The sequence below is a fragment of the Rhea americana genome, unplaced genomic scaffold, assembly GCF_003343005.1.
Source record: "Rhea americana isolate MKP2758 unplaced genomic scaffold, rheAme1 scaffold_57, whole genome shotgun sequence".
Classification (NCBI taxonomy): domain Eukaryota; kingdom Metazoa; phylum Chordata; class Aves; order Rheiformes; family Rheidae; genus Rhea; species Rhea americana.
Genome location: NW_028186723.1, coordinates 3,143,305 through 3,167,425, shown reverse-complemented (window position 1 = coordinate 3,167,425; position 24,121 = coordinate 3,143,305). Strand labels below are relative to the sequence as shown.

General features: G+C 37.5%; 1 protein-coding gene across 5 annotated transcripts in view; it reads right to left on the bottom strand.

Moving 5' to 3' along the window:
• The window catches only part of ATRNL1 (attractin like 1), a 515,292-nt gene that overhangs the window by 54,366 nt on the left and 436,805 nt on the right, over positions 1–24,121 (bottom strand). For 3 of the 5 annotated variants that reach the window (XM_085319057.1, XM_085319058.1, XM_085319068.1), the window contains one exon: positions 5,480–5,594. In XM_085319057.1, the coding sequence (XP_085175183.1) occupies positions 5,480–5,594 (115 nt within the window). Of the gene's footprint in view, positions 1–5,479; positions 5,595–24,121 lie in introns of those variants that run through there. The other 2 variants (XM_085319066.1, XM_085319062.1) reach the window with 2 other exon arrangements.

The following is a 24,121-nucleotide window of genomic DNA, read 5'->3' as shown; positions in this document are numbered from 1 at the left end:
TGCAAATTGCATCTTCATTTCTCTAATATCCATTTATGCTGCTATAAATACCTTCCAACATGAGGAAAGGCCTTAAGAGATTCAGCATAAAGTTACATAAAACACGCTGTTGCAGTTACCATCTTCTGGGTGCTTTAATTGTGATACTTCCATCATACCTTTAACTAACATTTTCCTACAGAAAATCTTTGTTCTTCCTTGTAGCCCTCATGACTTTAAATGGGCTATTTTGTAAGGGATTTAGCAAAAACAGCTTTTGTAACTGGTAATAATCCACGGGACCTATTGCCCGACTGGTCCAAATCCTACAAGCCCTGCTTCACAGCATACTGAGTTGGGTACACATATGTACCCATTCCACATATGCAAATGGGCGTTCTTTTCCTTAACATTCAAAAATCCTAACCTATGGTTTTGTTTCCAAAATTCAGAACATTTGTACCACATTATCAAATATAATACCCTGTAAAAACAAATATTTCATATTTATATTAATATCTCATGATAATGTATTATATTTTTCGTACTTTAATCAGAGAAAATTTGAAAAAGAACTAAGAAATTCTTGTTTGTGAAACCCCCATCCAGAGCCAATTGTCTTGTAGAACACTTAATGAGTCGTTATTCATTATGACGATGAGTACAGGCAAGGCAGATGGCATGGTTATTTTACTGATTCTATGATCCTGCTGCAGCTTGCTGACCAAGTAGGATTGAATACCACAGTCAGTGAGGCCAGAGTTATATGAAATTCTGGTTTGATTCAAGGATATTGGACAGTAACTTCCAGGTGGCACTGCTAGAGAAGCCCCTGAACTTGAAATCTGCTATCTTTGTTTATGTTGGTAGAAATAGAGTATTGTTACACAACTTCCACTATAAAATTATTTTCACTGAAGATATCTATTAATTACTAAATTTTATTTAATTGTTGATTTTAATCTGAAAGTGTTATTTTTCAATACCAAGTTAGTCTCATCTCATCTATTTATAGCCACCTAGAAGTTAAATGTCTTCTGTGGTTTAATGGAAAGAGCGAGACACTCATACACTTGCACCTCTACAGACCATTCAGTTCGCTCTCTTTATAGAAAAACACCTCTATGGCATGCTCTTACCTTCTAGAAAGGTAAGGAAGTTTTGCTGCGTGAAAGTAACATATCTTTATACATACCTAAGAAGGACGATGTTTCTAAAGGTTATGCATTTTTCCAACAATGTTGGTTGATCTAGAAGGAGATCCTACTTTTCTTTATAAGCCTTTCAATTTGTAAATAATGACTATCACATCCCTTAACTCTGAATTATTTTTAAATGCTCTAGTCTTACCTTGTCTTCTCATTGCTCTTTGTGCTCTAAAGCTTTCACTGGCCTTTACCAAGAATGATGTGAACATTTATCATTGAGTTTTACAAACTTTTTGCACAGCACCTTGATAGCTGAAAGTATGGCATCTAGTTGGCTTTAGTAATAATGACGACTAGATCACAATTCTTCCTTAAGGATAATTTATTGTACTACCAGGCTATCTTTTTCTTTATTGCCCAACATGTCACCAGAGCTGTGTGCAACACTTGAAGGAGTTATTCTTGATCTTTTCACTGCTGGTAATTTATTGGCCTGTATTTTTCTTTTTTGTTTTAAGTAATTTATCTATTATCTTCTTGTTCCTATTTTTTTGTCTAGATTGCTTTTTTGTTGCCTTTGAGATATATAATTTAGTCCTTTCTAGAAAGCTGGTTGTAGCTTCTTTGATATTAAGACTAGTTTAAGCTATTTAAAGCATGAGATCAGAAACTACAGCAATAGTACATGAGCTCTAGCTTCCAATGCGTCATAAATTCTGCAAGACATACATTCATTGTATATTATAATCTGCCCAAAAGTGCTTGAACTAGCAATTTTTCTGGTATACTATACAAATACATTACAAATACATTGTACAGAAAATAGTTTTTTTTTTTTTTAAATGAATCTTTGAATTTCAATCTGATTTGATTAGCAAATTACTACACAGTCAAGAAGACAGCTGAAGAATGAGGAAACCACATGACCTATCAGTCAATCTAAAACTGAGAAATATATTTTTTTTTAATCACAGTTAGTCTTCCTTAATGTTTTTCATTTATAAGTCTAACTTAAAATTTGGTTCAAATTTATGTTTCCATCTAAGCAAAATTTCTTTTAAAACCTGTACTTAGGGGTGTGTGTGTAAATATATATGTATATGTATGTATGTGTGTGTGTATATACATACATATATATATATATATATATATATATATATAAATTGCTAGAATCCTTTTCAGACTTATATCTAGAAGAAAATATAAGGTCCACTGCATCACACTTCACCTAATACAGTACTAAGCTTTATTCATTTTCCTGATTTTCAGGATGATTAATTGTACAAATTGTTACTTCATTGAAAAAGTCCTTTTCTAAAGTGAAAGTCACAATGCATAGTGTTTTTTTTCAATAAATTCATTTTATCAATATTTCCTCTGAATCTACAACACCTGTCTTTACTTGAGCAATTGTAGGTAACATTCTACTCTTACACTGTTTAATTGTGACAATTTAGCTGTTATTTGTACAATCTTAGGATTATCACTTAAATTCAGAGTGCTGTCTGAAATCCTGTTTTGTAAAGTTCCAGGTATTTTCTGCAAGGAGAGCACTCAGCTCTCCATTGAGACATATGGTCTCTCATAGAGAAGTTTTTGCCTCATATAGCCTTTGGTCAAAGCCCACCATCTGTAGTTTCAAATTTTCTTCCAGCTGCTGAGAAAGGTGAAGTATAGAACATATGCTGCTCATAGAGTTATCTTTACATTCAATTCTTACTTAAATATAGAGATTTTCCAGCAATATATTTGTTAAGAGAAAGCTTTGAAATGAGCAAAATTCACTTTTTTATCAAATCCTGATCTTAAAGCAAGGATACCATTCTAACAATTTCAGCAGTTTAGGCTAGTTATTTGTGAAAAAAAAAATAGCTATCTTGCATTTTGTAGAGAATGTGATGTTGAACAAAACRTGTATTTTCTCTTTGCATTTCTCACACGTGTATAAAAAATGAAACCTACTGTCTCTCATTGTGAACTGAGAATCAGTGTCATTGACATATTTTAATCACTTAAATGTGTTCGATTCACTATCAGTTCTATCCTAGAATGATCCCAATGAGCTTCGTAATGGTTATATGCAAATAACAGAGGAGTCTAAAATTACTTGGCAAGGCTTAACTACTGAACACGCTATTTCCATCAACTTAAATATTGCTATTTTAATGTAGCCTAGGTCATAAGGGAAACCAGCTACACAGCAAACATATCTGCAGCACACTGCTTCCCTATCACTTCAAATAACTTGGTACAGTCAGCAGCATCTGCTCTGAGGAAGCCCAGGAAAGAAGCAGCAGGTAGTGTGGCAGGACAGGAATCAAGTGAATTAGTAGAGCTACAGGTACGCCAACAAACTTGTATAATAGCTTCTAAACTACGCTTGGTTACATACAGTGAATTGCATTCTATTAGTACCAAAATTCATTACACTTAAGAAAAATGATTATAGCCATATAATCCAATGGTTGAATCAGCATGGTTGCACACCTCACACATTCTGCTTTTGACCTGAATGAAATGAAAGCTACTGAAGGGACAAAAAAATTTAAGTATTTCTAAATGCTAAATGGCTGACAAATATTTAATAACAAATGGAGGAATATGATCTGAAATACATGCCTGGGCAGTCAGTGGGAGGCAAAGCAATARAAGAGTAGAACAAAAGAAGGTAACACATGTAGAAAAGAAGAGTATTCTCTAACCTACTGAGAATTCAAAACGTCGCATCTGTTCTGTTGTTGAACCCACTTCCTGTTTTGGAAAGCCTATTCCCTCCAGGTCTTACATGCAGCAAAGCACAACATTTACTTTTCAAAAAAAATGTAAATAGTAACTAAGAGCTGCTTGTAAAATAACTAGATAAAAACATTTTTACTTCAGAGAAATGCATTGCAGGTAAATTGGAAAACAACAGGAAAAAAAGTTTTAAGCTTCAATTTCAACAATTACTTTTAATCTCCTTTCATAATGTTTTTCTTTGTTGTAAGTCTAAAAACACCTTTGTTTCTTTTTCATTTCCTTAAAATATGAACTGGGAATACTCTAGACATCCTTCCTCCGCCATTGCGCTCTTCAGAGCRCTTTTATTTATGTATTTCTTCCAAGAAACATATTTTACAAAGCATCAGTAACACTTTTATTTTCATGCCACTTCCAGAAATGATATTCTAATGCATAAACAGGATGTTAAGAACTAAATCCTCATCTTAGGACAATGATTGACAGACAGTCATAAGGCCAAAAGGAGAAGAAAGAACATAAAGTTGAGCGTATTTCCAATGTAAGTCAGAGTTTGCCCTCATCATCATTACTCAATACTTTTTAATTTCTTAAATGGATTTTTGAAGGTTAAAAGGATATCTTTTTGGCTCTTAATAATAAAAGTTACCCTTAAAGCATATTTTCTGGCTTACAGGAGTATTTTGGGCACATACCACACAACTTACTGTTCATTACAAGTATGTTCATTTTGGAAACCACCTCAGTGAATTCTGAAATAGCAAATTGCTCATCCGTATAGTACCAGATTACTGTCTAAACTTTGTTATCACAACCATTTTGCATCATATCATTATATACGGTACTTAAAGTATTAAAACAGTGTATTTAGATACCTCTTGTTTAGGAGATATTTTATGAGAAGGGCTGTAATGATTTTTAAGATGCTCTAGCATAAATCAGATAAAATAGAGTTGAGAAGTGCTCCTAGTAAATGTTGATTTAAAATGAGCTGGGATACTTTGCAAAGTGAACATCTTCCTAACGAAGCAGACCCATTAATTCAAACAATCCTAGGTTTCATCCAACAGGCATTCTGGAAAACATTATTATTGTAATTGAAAGGTGTTGATTCATTGATCTGAAAACACAAAGCTCTCTATTCTCCATTTTTCTTGCTGCAAAGCAACTTCACTAGAAGTTAGTGCACTATACACCAAACTGAATTGAGACTACTCACTGGTATTTGCTATACAGCATCATTTACAGCAACCGAACTGTAGAAGTTGGAGTTAAAAAATAAAGAAATAAAGCCCACTTGTTGTACAGGTTGTACAGTCCTGGAAGACAAGTTTGCAGTGTGTTGGTAAGCATGCATATTGCTGCAGGAAGTGCTGCAGAGACATGCCACGGTACATCAGCCTACTTTGATCAATGAGCTTTTTTTATTTGGAAACCACACTAAATGACTGAAACTGAAAATTCTTTATTGGTCCTGAAGTTAACAGCAACTTGCCTAGGCAGCTCCTTGTAGTCAAATGCTGTGCAATTTTAGAGGTTCTGTGTGGGTATGATTGCCCAAGCAGACTGCATCACATGAAGACAGACAAAATGATCATTGACAGGAACCTTACCTGACTGACCCGGAGGTGGGATTCCTGATGATCCTCTTGGCAGACATAAAAATACTGTGAGGACTGCTGCTTTGTTTCCTGAACATGGCTCAATGGCAATTGGTTTAGGAGCACCCTGGAAAAGGAATGTACTTATGTAATGTCTGATAGAGACTTCCATTACATTTTTACTTGTATATCTTTAATATAAAGTTCACTGTAACTGTATGAAGCTATTATTCCCAATTAGTTCTTCACATTTAAGCAGATTGTCCTTCCCATGGTAATTGACTTAAAAATGGGCTTCAACAGCCCACGCTGCAAACCTGATCAAACAGAAAAAATGAAATGATCACAAAGACAACAAAATTATACTTGCTGTTTTATAGCTCACTAAATTTAGTGATATGAACTTATTGAGCTTAGAAAACGGTAATACATTTTTGGTACACAGGGTTACCTGCGAGTAGCAGAGTTTTTCTGTATTCTATGAATAACAAAAATCCGTGTGAAAGAATTTTGTCCCAACAGACATCTGTCACCTAGCCTTCTTAACGTCAAAACCAGAAAGTGAGACCCAGTCAACCTTTGAGGCTTTTATTCCTATCTTTGGAAGAGACTCATTTTTACCACTGTAAAACAATATGTTCAACATCATCATGGGCAAAATGAGCAATAAATAAATATATAAAGATAGAAAGATAGTCAATCCCTTTTACATTTCCCTGAACAATAAGTCTGCATTCTCTGTATGTGTCCWGATATGCAAATGAACCTTTTTTCATACACAGACAACAGATGCAGTCTTACTATATTTAAACAAACATAGAAACTTGCCTGTTCACTTAGCATCTTTTTTGCCTCACATAAAACAATGCTAACTACTTTTGCTGGCAGTAGTTCGGCTGTTACCATGCATATCTCATTTATTAGCATAGATCTTTTAAGTTGCAGTTTTCTTTTGACTACATGGTTGCTGCCATAGTGCTCTCAAGTTACCAAGATTCAGGACTCTAGGAGCTGTAAGAAAGCAAAGCAGCCTACAAAACCCTAGAGTAGTGAGTTTCTGATATGAGAATTTACAATGCTTCCCTTCCCTGTTTTGCACCAARAGAGAGGATTTTCACTTTTGAGAGTCAAGCACCGAAGTTATTTTTGAAAACATTAGGTCAAAATCAGCATCAGCATTTGTTTCTCTTTCTTGTTTGTAAATTTTTAGAATGTCTGTCATGTTCTAAGACAAAATAAGTTCTGATTAAAAATTCAAAGACATAAAGCTTTCCATTTACATGCAAAATGCAAAGTATACATAAATGTTAACTGATTCAAATAAAATAAGAAAATGATAGTTTAGCCAAGTCAAAAATACACTGCACAGTACTCAAAATAAAAAAGGCTCTTCTATCATGTAGAGCAATTATCAATTTATTTTTTTCTATCTCCAAGTAATCAACATTTATTACTGCTCAGTGAAGATAAGGATACAGAGAATATTGCAAAAAATCAACTAGTAGTTAAATATATTTATTTTTACTGCATGGTTATATTTGAGATGCATTTTGTAGATGCATTTGAGGCAACAGCATTAAAATAACTTGGGTGAARAATGTAATTAATTTAAAATTGATCTGACATAGTGAATAACAATTTATAGTCATTAAAACCTTGCCAAACCATGAAACAGAAAAACTAACCCCCCCCCCCAAAGCACAATCACTTTTTAACAAACATAAGAAATACTGATTAAATAGAGTGCACTGGATCAGTAGCATTAAATATATTTCTTCTGTAATACAAAAGCCTAATATTAGCCAATAGCAAAAGATAAAGAAAACAGATTCTGAAACTCATGTAAGCTAGTATATATTTATTGACTTCCATGAATCTGTGATCACCTGGCCAGTCAGTGCTGCATGATACAATTCTATAACAGAAGCAATGCAGAAAGGCGGGGGGTGGGGGAGGGGGGGCAAAAGAAGAAGCATTTAATATTAGCAGTACTGATTGCACATGCACAAAAGTAGCTCCTGTGTCTTACTGAAAAAAAAAAAAAGTTTTCTTATCCACACTTCTTTGAGCTATATATGTTGAAGGGCAATGCAAAAACAAAAATAATGGTAATTTCTTCTGACCATACTGTTTAGTATAGAAAAGGGCCTTCATAGAATCACTCAGATTAGCAGCTACTCTGTGCTCTAGGCTGTTTAAATACAATCAGAAAGCATAGGCATAGAGTAACATAACAACAGCACTGACGGCAGTCTGATGCAGACCTCTCTTCTTACCTCCCTTCTTACCTCCCAGTGCATGAGATCTCAAACTAAGCAGCGGCTGTGCTTACGGTTGCAGGATGGAAGATACAGTACTCCAATATGTGGGGAGATCAGGCCTTCTAGCGAGGCTTGTTGAAAGAAAAGGCCCCATAGATTGCACTATCCTAGCAGCTGAAGACCACTTCATCTGTCATAGCAGGGAGAGAAATTGCCTATTCCATAGAATCGGTAAGGTTGGAAGGGACCTCTGCAGATCATGCAGTCCAACCTCCCTGCTCAGCAGGGTCACCTAGAGCATGGTAGACAGAGTTGCAWCCAGGCRSGCCTTGAAGATCTCCAGAGAAGGAGACTCCACAACCTCTCTGGGCAACCTGGTCCAGTGCTCCGTCACTCTCTCAGGGAAGAAATCCCCCCTCACAGTCAGGCAGAACTTCCTGTGCTTCAATTTCTGCCCATTGCCTCTTGTTTGTTGTCCTGTCACACAGGACAACTGAAAAGAGTTTGTCCCGTCCCCTTGACACCCTCCCTTCAGGTACTTGTACACATTGATCAGATCCCCCCTCAGTCTTCTCTTCCCCAGGCTGAAGAGGCCCAGCTCTCGCAGCCGTTCCTCATAGGGCAGGTGCTCCAGCCCTCTGATCATCTTTGTAGCTAGACTCTCTCCAGTAGCTCCATGTCTCTCTTGTCCTGGGGAGCCCAGAGCTGGACACACTACTCAAGGTGAGGCCTCACCAGGGCTGAGGAGAGGGGCAGGATCATCTCCCTCAACCTGCTGGCAACAGTCTTCCTAATGCACCCAGGAGACCATTGGCTTTCTTGGCCACAAGCACACATTACTGGCTCATGGTCAACTTGYCATCCACCAGCACTCCCAGGTCCTTCTCTGCAGAGCCGCTCTCCAGAAGGTCAGCCCCCAGCTTGTCCTGGTGCCTAGGGTTATTTCTCCCTAGGTGCAGGACTCCACACTTGCCCTTGTTGAACCTCATRAGGTTCCTCTCTGCCCARCTCTCCAGCCTGCCCAGGTCTCCCTGAAKGGCAGCACAGCCCTCTGGTGGATCAGYCACTCCTCCCAGCTTGGTATCATCAGCAAACTTGTTGAGGAGGCACTCCATCCCCTCATCCAGGTCATTGAKGAAGAAGTTGAACAGGATGGGACCCAGTACTGAGCCCTGGGGGACACCACTAGCCACAGGCCTCCAACCAGACTCCACATCTCTGATGATGACCCTCTGAGTTCTGCCTTTCAATCCATTCTCAATCCATCTCACTGTCCACTCGTCTGACCCACACTTCCTGAGCTTATCTAGGAGGATGTTAGGGGAGACAGTCAAAAGCCTTCCTGAAGTCAAGGTACACAACGTCCACTGCTCTCCCCCCATCTACCCAGCCAGTCATTCCATCCTAGAAGGCGATCAGGTTGGTTAAGCAGGAYTTCCCCTTGGTGAATCCATGCTGGCTACTCCTGATCACCTCCTTTTCCTCCGTATGCCTGCAGATGACATCCAGAAGGAGCTGTTCCATCCCCTTTCTGGGGATGGAGGTGAGGCTGACCGGCCTAGAGTTGCCTGGCTCCTCCTTCTTGCCCTTCCTGAAGACTGGAGTGACACTGGCTTTCTTCCAGTCCTCAGGCACCTCTCCAGTTCTCCAGGACCTTTCAAAGATGATGCAGAGTGGCCTGGCAACAACATCCAGCAGCTCCCTCTGTACCCGTGGGTGCATCCCGTCCGGGCCCATGGATCTGTGGATGTCTAGCCTGCCCAGAAGGTCCCTAATCCTATCCTCCTCAAACAAACAAAAGTCTTCCCTTCTCCAGACCTTCTCCCTCACGTCCAGGCTGCAGGATTCCTGGGGGCTGCCCTTAGCAGTGAAGACTGACGCAAAGAAGGCATTCAGTAATTCTGCCTTCTCTGTATCCCTTGTCACCAGGGCCCCCGCCCCRYTCASTAGTGGGCCCACACTTTCCCCACTCCTCCTCTTGCTGTTGATGTATTTGAAGAAGCCCTTCCTGTTGTCCTTAACATCCCTTGCCAGACTCAATTCCAGCYGGSCCTTAGCCTTCCTCGCCGCATSTCTAYRTACTCTGACTGCRTTCCTGTAATTCTCCCAAGTAGCCTGTCCCCTCTTCCACATTCTGTGTACTTTCTTCTTCCGTCTGAATTTGGCCAGGAGCTCCTTGCTCACCCAGGCAGGTCTCCTGCCCCTTTTGCTGCACTTCTTACTCATAGGGATACACCGCTCTTGAGCTTGGAGGGAGTGATGTTTGAATACTAGCCAGCTCTCCTGGACCCCCCCTTCCCTCTAGGGCCTTGACCCATGAGASTCCWCCAAKYAGGTCTCTGAAGAGCCTGAAGTCTGCTCTCCTGAAGTCCAGGGTTGCAATCCTGCTTGTTGCCTTACTTCTTTCCTGCCGTATCCTGAACTCCACCACCTCGTGGTCACTGCAGCCAAGGCTGCCCCCAACCTTCACATCTCTAACCAGTCCCTCTCTGTTGGTAAGGACAAGGTCCAGCAGGACACCCTTCCTCGTAGGCTCCTCCACCATTGTATGAATGAGATGAAGATTGTCCCAGATCTCCGATCTATCAACAGGAGAAAAAAAGCATGACAAGTGTGAAGTCATATTGTGAGCCAATGGTGGTATTGCCTACAGGATGAACCTCCCCTTCACTGGCTTGAGCACAGTTAACAGCAACAATCATGCCCTGGCTTTGCCAGGCACATGCAGCAACCAGAGGAAGCATGCCTTCTCCCTCCTGGTCTTCCTGCCATACGCACTAATCTCTCACTATCTCATGCTTTCATTCACTCCTGCTTTTTGAACTTTCAGTTGTCAAAATCTAGGGCTTCTCAACACTTCCACTCTCTTMTCACATCACCCTTCCCTTGGACCAAAATACATGCCCTGTAACTCCAGCACCTCTCTCTCTTACTCACTTCTCCAACTTTCCAGACAAAGATTCAGCTAAAGCTCATGGCACTTCAAACGCGTGCTTCCTACTTCACATTGCATTGGCCTTGCTCCTGCATCCTGARTGCAAAATAGACTTTCCAGCTCTAGGTAAGTTCTTGCAACAGGAGCTGAGACTAGAGCAGACTGAGTACTCTTAACTTCCAAAGAGGACAGTATGGTAAAGTCACCTCCATTGGTGGCTATTTAGTGGTTCAGCTGCAGTCACTAATAAGATACATAGATTTTACAAATAAATACATTTCTAGAGGGGATCATGGACTGCTTTTCACTATGTTCTTGAACAATAGGATCTGAATCCTTATACAGAGTTTGCAATTAAAAGAATTAGTATTATTAATGMAAATAATAGAGTACTTAAATCATCTCCTCTGATCTAATGGTCACAAAAGTAAATAAAGTAACATGCCATGACACCTTTTATTTAGAAAGAGAGACAAAATGAAATCTTCATTTTAAAATGTAATTCAGAGTACTATTTATGCAGACACACAACTGAAGGGAACAAATTTACCATTTCACCTTTTAATTTGATGAATAATTATTGACTATAACTCAAAATGATGATATTTTCTATTGCATTGTAATGTAAAACCTTTCATTCAAAGGCCTTGTCATTGTCTGTTTAAATTTTATGCTTTATCAAAACATAATTGGAGGAAATTATATTTTTGACAAATACTTTTTTCAGAGAACCTCATCCAAAACTCAGATACAGTAAGAATTTTCTATTTGTGCTTTAAAATGATGGCTTTTTATAGAATATTATGACYGAAAAAGCAGCTTTTTATAGAACATTATGACTGAAAGAGCAGAAGCATTATCTTACCATATATCATTGAGATTCACTAGCAAAAAACCACAGAAGCATAGAGCAAATGATGATAATTTAGATATCCTGAGGTTTGTCAGTTGTTTAAAGTTAAATACATAACCATGAATCAATTTTATTTCACAGTGAAATAACATGTATTCTGAAATGTGTGATTTATCATACATTTTCTACAGGTTTTTTGGAAGAGATAAGGTACATGTTTGTTTGCCCAAAGCACTTAGCTACCATAATTTACTTACTAGAATTGTCTTTTTTTTCCCCCTTGTAAAGAAAGAAGTGAATTACATTTTGCCAAAAAGCACAAATGACAATCACAAAGTTAATAAAACTTTATCAGTGAAACACAGAATAAACAAACATTTCTCTTATTAAACAACCTTTTGCCGTTATATCTTCTTGCTTACACACACTATGACAAGCAAGAGAGAAGTATGTCAGATGGGAAGGTGAAACAAAAAGAGGAAGGAAGCCAGAAAGGAATAAAAGGGTGAAAGAGCAGGCAGTATCATTGGTAATGGAAAAAGAAAATCAAATAAATGGAAGTAGAAAGTAGAGAGGCAGGCAATAAGACAATGAATTAAAAAAAAAAAAAAAAAAAAAAAAAAAAAAAAGCTTTTCTGCATTTTAAATGCAAATTCAGAGTCTCATTTATTTATTCACAAAAACAAGCACAAGAAGTGCTACATTTTATTGGAGAAAAGATTCTCTAGCTAAGAAAAGTTTCTGAAAGGGCTACAAAGGTCTCACTAAAGTCCAGTTGCCTGAATGAGTCTGTGAGTGATTACTGAGCTTTGGGGAGATTCTTCACTCATCTCTGGTCTGTTCCTAAAACGAAGTACAAGAAATAAGTCTTGACTGGATTTTTGTTTTTTTAGTACAAAGGACAAATGACTACCACCATTACAGAAAAATGAAAATCTATGCCTGTACTAGACAGGCATGTTTAAGTAACTTAGCACAATCTGCTTCGTTATGAGAAGAAAGTAGCAAAAGAGGTTTAAGTTTAAATATTTTAAAAAGTCCCCATGCATTGTGTTGGTTTGTCAATTTAGCAATAACATAAATGAGCAATTTAGGCATAACACAAACAAGCAGCTTTAAGAGCCCAGTCCAAGAAAGAGGAAGGAGTTATATTTGGCCATTCTTACTGAACAGAATGGTAACAAAAACACAAGCACTAGAGAGGCAAGAAGAGTACAAGAAATAGCGGTAACAAAGATGATGTTCATTGATTGCTATAAGGGTTTAGAACCTCTTGGGGGAAACCACACTGAAACTTTAGCATCTCTTATCTATCAATGAAACTATTTCTTAATACTACAAATCCAGGGAGATGAAAAGTGTGAAAGGTTTTGGATCAATCCGTATTCCAAGAAGAGGCATCTTACTGAAGTGCTATAGAACTTCAGACTTTCAATACTTCGTAAAATATACGTATACATATTTTTTTCTGTTTGGCATTCTAGGTGCATCTAATTTTTAAAAGTGCACTATTATACCATAAGACAAATAGGCTACATAAGACTAAATGGCTCCAGTCTCATGCCAAAAAAGCAATTAGAAAATTGAATCAAGGAATTAAGGATTAATATGAGCATGTTACACCTGTCAGCAGTAATAAGTATTTTGACAAGAACAGAATAAAGTTTGACAGTGTGCACAAATACAGATCTGATATATAAATCAAGTATTAAAATGAAAACTATGCATTAATCGCTTTAATGTTTCCTAACTGAAATGGTTTTAGTACTACTTACAGTTATGAGAATTCACTATAAACAAAACATCATCTCTTCTTTTTAAAAAACAGCTTGTCGTATTCGTGTTTTATAATAAACGATGCTGACTTAAACTTAGTTTTTAATCTTATCATTAAAACTGAATCCAGTGAATTCCAAATACAGTAAAGTTGATGGCTTAGCAAATAAGTAATCAAATCTGCTGTTATGATGGGATTAATACTCAGAATCTAAACAGCCACTTTTGGGAGTTCAAGTGTGCAAGACTTCAGAAAGGAGAAAATAAAATGAGAAATAAAAGACTATCTGTGTTTTCTGAAGAGGTAAGGAATAAAGAAAAGAAGGAAAGATAACATTCAGACTGTTATACTACAAGTATTCATAACTTCATTTTCTCTTAACTCCTCATTTTTTTCTCGAATTGTTGGGGTTTTTTGTTTGTTTTTGAGATAACCCAACCTCAGATTCAAAACAGGACTGGAGCACCTAAATCAGATTTTGGGCAACTTTAGAGACTTTCATAGATAATCAAAACACTGTAAACATCTTGGTTTCAATATTTTTTTTTTCAATAAGACTTTCCCMGTTGCTGAAGTTCTTCTCTACCTGCCCACACACACTATAATCTCTCACTTATACCCCTTCAGGATTCCTGTTCCTTCAGCTCACTGGATGCAGAGCTTGCTTTGGTAAACATGTTTTGAGAACACCTACCAAATTTAGCTTTACAAAACAGTCATGGGCATCTTTTAAAACTCAGTTGAAGGCAGAGGTAGCTCTGTTCTTCACGGAAGAGTCATTCATCCTGGTTTTCCGATTCTGCCTTTACCAAGTGAGTTTTGGGTGTAAAAGACTCAGTGCCACCCTAGGAGAAGCTTGGCACTTTTTCCTACATACTGAAGCAAAGGCATCGTCTCAGCCAGAAACGAAGACTGCAATCAGTAGTTCTGTTTTCTTAGACTATCAGTGTTATACTGCATTGCTATTCTAAATATTGGGTACACATTAACATTCATTAACATTCTTTTGAGTATCAGCTTCCCACTCACTCCAAAGCTTTGACATTTTTTTCTAGAAACTTATTTAATGAGTAATTTAAGTCTTAGTGAAACTGCAATGGAAAAGAAAAGCTTTCAAACACCATTTATGTGCCAGGAGAAATAYACTTCAGGAAATACTGCAGAGTAAATAAGCCAGGCCAGAGTTCTGAACATTTTGTGCCTGGCATAGGAAACACCAATCCTCCATAGGAAGTTTTACTGAGATTATAAGCATTCACTAATGATTTTCATTTAACCCACCCTGTAAAGTTCCTTTAGCAAGCCATTAGCAAGTGGATCGCTTTACTTCAGCCTAACCTCCAAGAATGRCACAGAGCTTGTCATCAACACTTTGCACTCCTACACTGCAGCTTCTTTTGTCTGAGGATTTCTCAGTGATTTATAACTTTAATTAATTGGCCACCACTAATCTATGTGAGGTATTTATATACTTTCCTACAGCAGTACAAGCTGGAGACCATGTTGGAACATCTCAAAATTCTTCCACCTATCTTAAAAGCAACTAAAGGAGGTAACTGCCTTGCTTCTGCAACTGAGTCATCAAGTCCRTGCTGATTTATCCCTAGGGTTCCACCATCACTACCTTACTTTCAGGATGCACCAGTTTTCTCTGAAAATTTCTACAGTATCTAACGGAGCTGAGGCCAACAGTATTATAGATATATAACAACACCTAACAGAAATTACTCTAGTGTTTCCTATTAGTGCTTTTTCATAGTCAATGATCTTTCTAAAGAATTTTTGTACCATTCTTTTAGCAGAATATAATTCTCAGTTAATTTTCTTGTTTTATGGAGCTCTTAAAATGTATTGATAAATTATTTCCTATACAGAAAAGAGTAGAAATTAAACAATATAAAACACTGCGATTATGGTGGCAGTGATCCAAACACATCATTATCCTTAAGTTTATCGTCTTACCTCTATACCTCAACTCTATCAATATCTAATAGGTTGCATTCCTTTTGGCAACCTTTTCTGATTAGCATGTGGTTGTCACTTATCAAAGGTTATGTACTGATGTTGAATTTATGTATTAATTTGAAAGTGTTTACACTTGGAAGAGCCATATTACTATTACATGAACTATATTTATTGCAACAAAGGTAGTTATATTGTCCCACTTCTTCTAGCAAAAGACTGAATTTTAAAAGGGCCTTAACATATCCAAAACTAATGCTTTGTCAGATAGCATTTCATTCGCAAGACAGCTATGAATTAGTAAACCCATTAAAACTGAATTAAGAAAATCAAGCCATAAGAAATACCAACAGATGCATTTATTCTCAATGGAGCTTCCAGAAAGAATCCCAAGCCAGGGTTTCCATTCAGCCAGGCATCGTACTGCCTAGAGGCTGTGGTTTCTCTGGACTCTGTCACTGGTGTGAATCAYCCTGCAATTTACCCAACTTTCACAACTCCTTACCTGAATAGGACACAAGACATTGAAGTTAAATCAAAACATTAGGTAGCTGCAAGGAGTGCTGCATTTCATTTCTTTTTTTGTGTGTCCATGTATGCAGTTTCCTAGCTCTTCATAATGTTAAATAAACTTGGTTTTACTGTACTTTTACATCTTGCCCAGGAGTAAGGGTAATTTCAGGTTAATCTGGAAAATATTGGGCACAATTCCGAGAGGATGGTGTGTGCTGTAGTTGCACTGGGTTACTGCCAAAGGTATTCCCAAGAGCCTCCAGAACATTCTCCTATTAAGCTGTATCAGCCTGATTAAAGGCTGGCAACACTGGTGTCCGGTCAGTGAAAAGAAATTTATCTTGGCAGCTGTTAGCTAGATCCTGTTGGGAAAAGCATCTGAGACCCTGTCTGTGACATATACCAAGCATTATGTATCCCTAGACACTTTCCTGTAAATTCTTCCCATTGCYGTTTCAAATTCTGCAAGTCAAAGCRGTGCTGTGTGGTAAAGTGATGCTAATGGACACTTGTTTCCCAGATGAGTATATCCATTGGATCTCCAAGGAACAGAAATGAGAAGTAAGTGGAGAATTTTGTTATTCCTTCACAATTCAAACTGAAAGACTCATGTCTATGAAAACTTAACATTTTCATGCTGATGAATTACTGACTTATTAGTGTTACTGGAATTAGCACTTAAGACCAACTTTTCACTCCCATATATTTATAGCAGGCAACTTTACCAATGAGTATGTGGAAGAAGAGGACATGGTCCTTCCAAAGCCTCTACCATCTTCTTTGGGTGAGAAAGATGAAGTACCAGGTGCTGCACAAATTCTGCCTTATCTTGCAGGCTAATAACGATGGCTATGCTGGAAGGCAACGGGGAATGCTGTGCTAATGATAAGCACAGCACAGTTTACTTTGGGAGCAAAAGCAAACCGAGTCAGCTACAGATTTCTGAAACATTCAAGAGTAGCTCAGGACAGGTCATAAATTTCTATCTGTCACTGCTACAGTAGACAGAAGTCAGAAGTTTTCACTAGCACGGGGCTTATGTGAACGCACAGATCTCTCTCCTGAAGGTGTGCAGCATTGTGGAAGAATTAAAGTTTAACTGTTATTTAGGAAATCTATGTCAGACTTGGGGAAGACAAGTGTCCTGATATTATTAGGCTTTTTTTTTTTCTTTTTCCTCTCACTACAGAACTAGAAAGAAACTATAGCATACCATATCACCCAAAATAAACTTCTCTATATTCACGTCTTTTGTCACTCCTGGTCACATGCAGTAYGCCTAGTGTATAGAAAATTAAAACATTTATACCTGGAACTGTAATAATAATAAAAAAGAGAATTAAAATCAAGACACATTGTGAAAACTAACTGTCAGCAGAAAGGATTAAAGTGCAAACTTAGCAATATTCTTAATACAGAAAAAACTGCTAATGGCACCAGAATAATGAATTACTATCATGACAGTTTCTACAGATCACAGCCTACCGAATGTAGGGAAGACAGGAACCAAGAGTCTGAAAGCACGACATAGCATTTATCTGGATTGTCCTTGCACAAGGACAGCTATAAAATGTGTATACCATAACCAAAAATTTTCTAAAACAAATAATCCTGACATTTACGGTTTGTGACTTTACAGCAGTTTTCATACTAGTGTAGTCATATATGACATGATATTGTGGGTCAGCCTGTAGCAGCTCCAGGAGCAAAAGGAAGGAAGGAACAGGAAGAGACTCTTCCTCGGTCCCAGGGAAACAGGGAAAAAGTTCCCAAAGGGGAACTTCATTTTACTGCATTATATAGTAGCAGCAGTAGGGCTTAAACTGAGGTGGAAAGTGAGAGGGCAGTCCGGCAAGATTGTGAAAACAGAAGCCAGACATTTTTAGAGGTAGTGCAAGATGTGTCTCACACTTTCCTCTCCTAAGATCCTTCCTCACCTGCTCTGGCCCTTTTGCCAGTTTGAAAGGATAATTGAGTACAGTTTTGCACTTGAATCCTATGAATTCAAATCTTAACTGTCTATAAAATAATCTTCAGCTGTCTAAATCAGCACAACATACAGATAACAAATGAACTATACCAGAACTGATTTATACTAGCTGGAATATATTATTAATTTCCTAACAGCTTCCTTGAAAAAACCTGCAAATAAACTCAAACTTAAGTATTATCAGTTAATGTACTTTCCAAGATTACTACCCATCAAGATTGTCAGCATTTACATTGGTAACAAAAATAGCAGGAACCTCACTGAAAATGCACAAGAAATAAGACTCTCTTACAGAATCTAAGCCTACACATAATTAGACACATGAGAATTAGTGCTTGGTGAAGCTGCTACATTAAAAACAAACAAGATTACTCGCATGAATGAAATTATCCATGTACATTACTCATGTTAGCGTAACATGGTAACTGATTTTTTTTTAAAAAAAATTGAGGCATTTTTAATATAACAAAATAGGAAAAAATGCAAAGACTGTTTCTTTAAAATATTATAAAATCTGCTTCATTTTTACTAAACCTGCAAAGATCTACTGTATTAGGTATTTGCTGAACTTGGACTACTACATTGAAATATCAGGTACTTGGATCTGATACCAAATTCGTATCAGGTTCCTTTAAAACATTATTTACCCATTTTATGAATATAGTCCATTAAAAAAAATTGACATTTACTTTCTATTGTAAAAGTAATATATTCCAAGCATGCTTAGGGCCTGGATCATGACTAACAAGAAATGAGCAGCTAGTGTGTGATATACGTCTCCAAATTCTAGTTCTGCTTGCACTTCTGTTCCACTTGCGTTTCCGAAGACRCAGCAAGGGACTGCTAACTATTTTATAGTTTTATTATTTTCTTCAAGAAAGCAGTATACAGACACCACCAACAAAAATAGTCACCATTCCTATTGCAGGAAAGTAGAGAAAAGCCTGTCATTTTGTTTCATGAAATGTTCTCGCCTTAAATTTTACATTGTAAAACTGCACAGTTGTCAGTGACTATGCTTAAAACATCTTTCCTCAAATGACATTTTCACTGTGAATTGACTATGTTTCTCTAAAAAATAATTTTCCTTGAAAATTCACAGATCTCTGAACTTTTCATTGTAGATTGCTTTAAATCCTTACATTCCATGAAGTTTTGTACTCATATATTTTTCATATCTCTAACCAAATGGATTTTCTTCCCCCAGTTTTCTAAACAGAGTTTAATCCACTGCCAACAATAAAACAAAGGAATGATTACCTTGTACTTCAATCAACAGAACAGAACACATTTACTTTTTGAATTATATATATTCTCTAATTAATTTTAGAAATGACTACTATTAGACTAATGGGGCAAGTCTTGCATTTCACACAACCATATTTTTCTGATTCGTCTTCCCTTTTCTCTCTCTTTCTCAATATCTTTCGCAGTCTTATAGTGCACAATATTATTCCTCTTTCCATGGAAATAATGCCCCATATCAAACATCACTGGCTAATACAATAAGCAGAAGGAGCAAGATCTTATTTACTTAAATAAAGGTTGAAATTTGAGATCAGTCATCAAGTAGATGTTATTTCTGAAGTTGAAAGTATTCATAAGGCTTGTCACTATAGAAACCAAGCTTTGAAAAATATTCTAAACAAACACTCCTTTATTAGCTACTATTGTAACTACAGCACTCTGCATTACCCTGCATCCCACAATAAGTTGTGYATATATTTTTTCAGTTATTTGCTTTCAATAGTTAACTAAAAGATAGGATTTCTATAGGTCTTAAAAGATAGTCCATCACAGTATCAGTCATCCATAAAATGACACATACTGTACTCATTCAACACTCTAGCCTCTTTCATTTCCCCCCTCCTGTGGGCAGCCACTCAAATGAGAGCTTCCCTGTTCAGCAACAGTGAAAAAAAGGAACCCACTGCTAATTCGCGTGGTTAGACCAACAGCACAAAACCAGCAGTGGTTACTAAATGCCAGCCCAAGCATCTTTAGCRATTAAACCATTCTTCATTCTTAGGAGACTTTGTGAAGCATATTGTGTAGACTTTGTGAAGCATACAGAAAGCATCTTTCAAGTGGCTAGATGTATCATAACCAAGAGTTTTCAGACTTGTTTCTTTATTCCTTAAGTATACTATTAAAAAAGGAACGATTTGAATCCTGGTTCCAACTAAGTCAGTGGGACTCTTCCCCTAGACCCTTCCTGTACACCTGGGGCAAGGGCTGGAGCAGAGTCATAGCTGTCACTGCCAGGTGATGCAGATAGGTACCAGCCTGTGCTAGTCGAAAGGGCAGCTGAAGTCCCTTCAGCCCAGGCCATGCCTGCTAAGAAAGCCACCTCTCTCTCTCTCCAGCTACAGCTGAGCTACTCCAACACAGATACCAGCGCAAACTTCTACAAGAAGTTAAGYAGCTAAAAGAGGTCTTGTTATTATACCATGTGGATAGGAAAACTGCACTTAAGGCCAGTTTTCTTACAGAATGAATGCATCATATGGATATTTGGAAATACTTCTTCTGTGAGGTCTTTCTATCTCCTTTCACAGAGAAATCCTTAGCAAAACACTAAAATACCACTAATATTTCATAATATGAAGATGTTCAAGACAGGTATGCCAGTARCTTATGATTACTAAAATTAAAATTCCAAAGCTGCTTTCATTTTGAAGCTGTTGTTATATGTTCATAATCTCCTTTAATTTTCTATACCTAGTTTCCATTCAAACAGGACAGTTTTGCACAAGTCTTTCAGAAACTTCTCAACAGACTTCTCAACAGTTTGAGATGTGGAAAGTTACCTTTTTTCCTAACAGTACTTCAATCCAAGGCTTACAATTTAATTTAAAACTTGGCATTGATTCAGGCAACACTTACAATTCCTGTCTTTCATTATTATTTTAAAATATTTTTGTTTTACGATGTGATACAGTCAAAGGACAATTAGATTCCAGAAGAATATACAAAAGTACAGAACTGCTTGTGCTACTGRTATCTATTTTAACACACAGCATTACTAGAGTGAGAAGAGTACTAAGCCACAGACTATAATTAAAACAACTTTTTAACCGATTCCTTAGTTGTGGTTATTTGTGCATTCTGCACCAACATGATGAGGAGATTAAAATGTTTTATAGTCTTTTTTTTTTCTTTCTTTTTGGTGAGGAATGTGTAGCAAAGGATATTCTGGGAAACAGATCACAGATAAAGTAAGAGTACTTTAGGCAGGCTATATGAAGACAGAGATACAACTTGGAAGTGATTGTATGGGACTGAATACAAAGAATGCAATTAACACATTCCAGCTCTCCTGATGCACCAACAGCCCAGAAATGAAAGAGGCAAAATTAAGTGCTGCAGTTAGACACAGGTGGAGGGTCAGAGAACATATATATTATCTTTAAAGTGGCAGTTACCTATTCCCTGTGCTCAGAACACCTTAGCTAATACTGTATATCAGTGAGGCAGTTTTTGCTTTCTCCATGGAGGAAAAGTTCTAAGTAGTTGGGACTAATGGGGCCAGTGCACACCAGGTCCTCAGTAAGCAACATATCTGACTACCTCCTGTTCCCCAGCTTCAACAAGCAAGGTCCCATTTACAGCTAAATTGACTTACATTGCCATTCCATATGTGCCTAGAGCAAGCTAGACCCATACTCTGTTCATAAGTAGCAACTTAGGCCATGGCAGCCTACAGAGAGGATGTGCAATACAGAAAAAATTGCATGTTCATTTATCATAGAATCAGTAAAGTTGGAAGRGACCTCTGCAGATCATCTAGTCCAACCTCCCTGCTCAGCAGGGTCACCTAGAGCACGGTTCCAGGCATGCCTTGAAGATCTCCAGAGAAKGAGACTCCACAAACTCCCTGGGCAACCTGTTCCAGTGCTCCCTCACTCTCTCAGGGAAGAAATYCCCCCCTCATGTTCAGGCAGAACTTCCTGTGCTTCAATTTCTGCCCATTGCCTCTTTTTGCCTGYTGCCTCTTGTCCTGTCACATGGGACAACTGAAAAGAGTTTGTCYCTGTCCCCYGACATCCCCTTCAGATACTTATACGATAAGATCCCCCCTCAGTCTTCTCTTCCCCAGGCTGAAGAGGCCCAGCTCTCACAGCYGTTSCTCGTAGGGCAGATGCTCCAGCCCTCTGATCATCTTTGTAGCCCTGTGCTGGACTCTCTCCAGTAGCTCCACGTTCTCTTGTACTGGGGAGCCTAGAACTGGACACAGTACTCAGTACTTATACATTCAGATGCTACACGTAGACATACATAAAACAATTTCTACTTGTGCTATCAGAGTTCTCTRGAATGTTACACTGAAACAAAAATGTAAACATAAAAACGATGTCAACCTTAAAAGGGGAACCTCTTGAAAACTTGTTTGTAATATAGTTACATAATAGTTCACTATTCATAATATTTTCTCATAACTCCCCAAAGGTCTATTGAAATTAGTTATACTAACAGGTTCCAGAATCACCAATATCTCCAAGGATTTCATGGATATCTTTTTGTTCTCTTTGATCACAAAACGCCAGAATGTGTTCTACTCTCTTCAGTTCCTTTATCCCCAATTCTTCTACTGTGACATCTTTGGATAACTTCCAGTTCTGATTGTTGTAAAGTCCTTGTTTTTGCAGAATCACTTAGTGTTGAAATTTGCAATTCCAAACACTATCTTTTTTTGGTCCGTTTATCAGCTTGCACTTTTTGTTCAAGCAAGTCTTTGCCCTTCACATTTCAATTCATTTTGTCCTTACTCAAACCTCTATGAATTTGCTGTAATGTAGATAACTATTTTTATTCATTTAAGAAATACTTTATCTTTTTGTAACTTTGAGTTATGGGAAGTATCTGAATGTATATCTAATGACAAACTCAATTTCAGGGATTAACATTTGATCCATTTGATCTTTATAATATTGAGTTTTATCTTTACATGTTTTCATGCATTAAAAAAATTGTTCATGGTCACATTAAATGATTTTTTTATATAGTTATAATTTTCCTCCAATTTGTCTGGTTTTGGTCATTAGAGAGTTCCCTAATTTYCACTGAACTGCTGAGCAAGCTGATGTTAATTGGATATATCATTTTAGGTTTTCTGGTAAGAGCTTCTTATTAATGACTGCTCTTGTAGATGATATAGATGTTAATCAATTTGCATCTGTCCATTTAAAAGATACAGTTAGGCCCCTAATTAACCATCTGTAATTATAAAATTACGTAAACAACCATTGTTCAGTAAGATGGTTCAGCCCTTTATTGTGAGCTAGCAAAGGCCTTATGCTCCCATGCTAACCTGCTGTAAATATTTGACTTCTCTCAACATACACAAAAAACTGGAAAAAGACAAGTGATTCACAGTGGATCATTGGGTTCACTAATTGAGTCAATGACGTTGTTATGAAAAAACATCAAAGATTGCAGGTGCCTGATGCTTTACCAATRCTAAGAGTTGTCATGTATTCCATAGCTACAACAAGTGAGGATAATCAAGATAATACATTCCTATGATGAAAGTGACAGAAAGACAGTATCTGAAAATAAAATAATTTCTTCAAATAAAAATGATTATATTTTCTGAAGAAAGGCACTTTATTCTCACTCTTTTCAAAGACCCTGGTCTTCCAAAACACCAGTGCTCACCCACTAGTAAGTTCTTACATATTTCCTGGAGCTTTCAAACACTAACTTTACCATTTATTTTCCTTTAATATTGTTTCAAAAATGCCCCATTTCCTAATTCTGTGTAGTATATTCTATACTCTACAATTACCACTGGAGTTTCTGAAAAGCTTCAAGCAGGGTAACTAACTTCCCTAATAAGTCTTTTCCTTCACTGCCTCCGGAGAAGCATTTCACTTGAGTGTCATAGYGCAGGATAGATTTTTTATTGTAACGTTCATGGCACTATATATTTACACAGTATATATATATGTATCCCATTCCCAGTGCGCTGTTCTACTGAACACTTACAGCCCATTTGCCTCTTCCTCTCCAGATCTCATGTTGAGCAGTCTCTAGCTTGTCTTAAGAGCTGCTTATGCCTGTGCCAAGGGACAGAGTCTAACTTGCTATCTACACTGAAGAGCAACTTCTGGCACAAAAGTGCCATCTTCTCTGCACCCAGAAGCAGATGACTTACTGACACAAAATGTATTATTCATTTTAACTGCACAGGAGCAGATCAAAGGTGCCACTCAATCACAAGGGAGGGATTAAAGCCTCTCTAAAGTACTTCTAGGTCTACTGTCATATCTATTTCTTATCCTTCCCCATTCTGTTTAGTATTTGAATATAACTACCTACAGAATATAACTATTAAAAATTACAGGTATTATTTCCATTTCT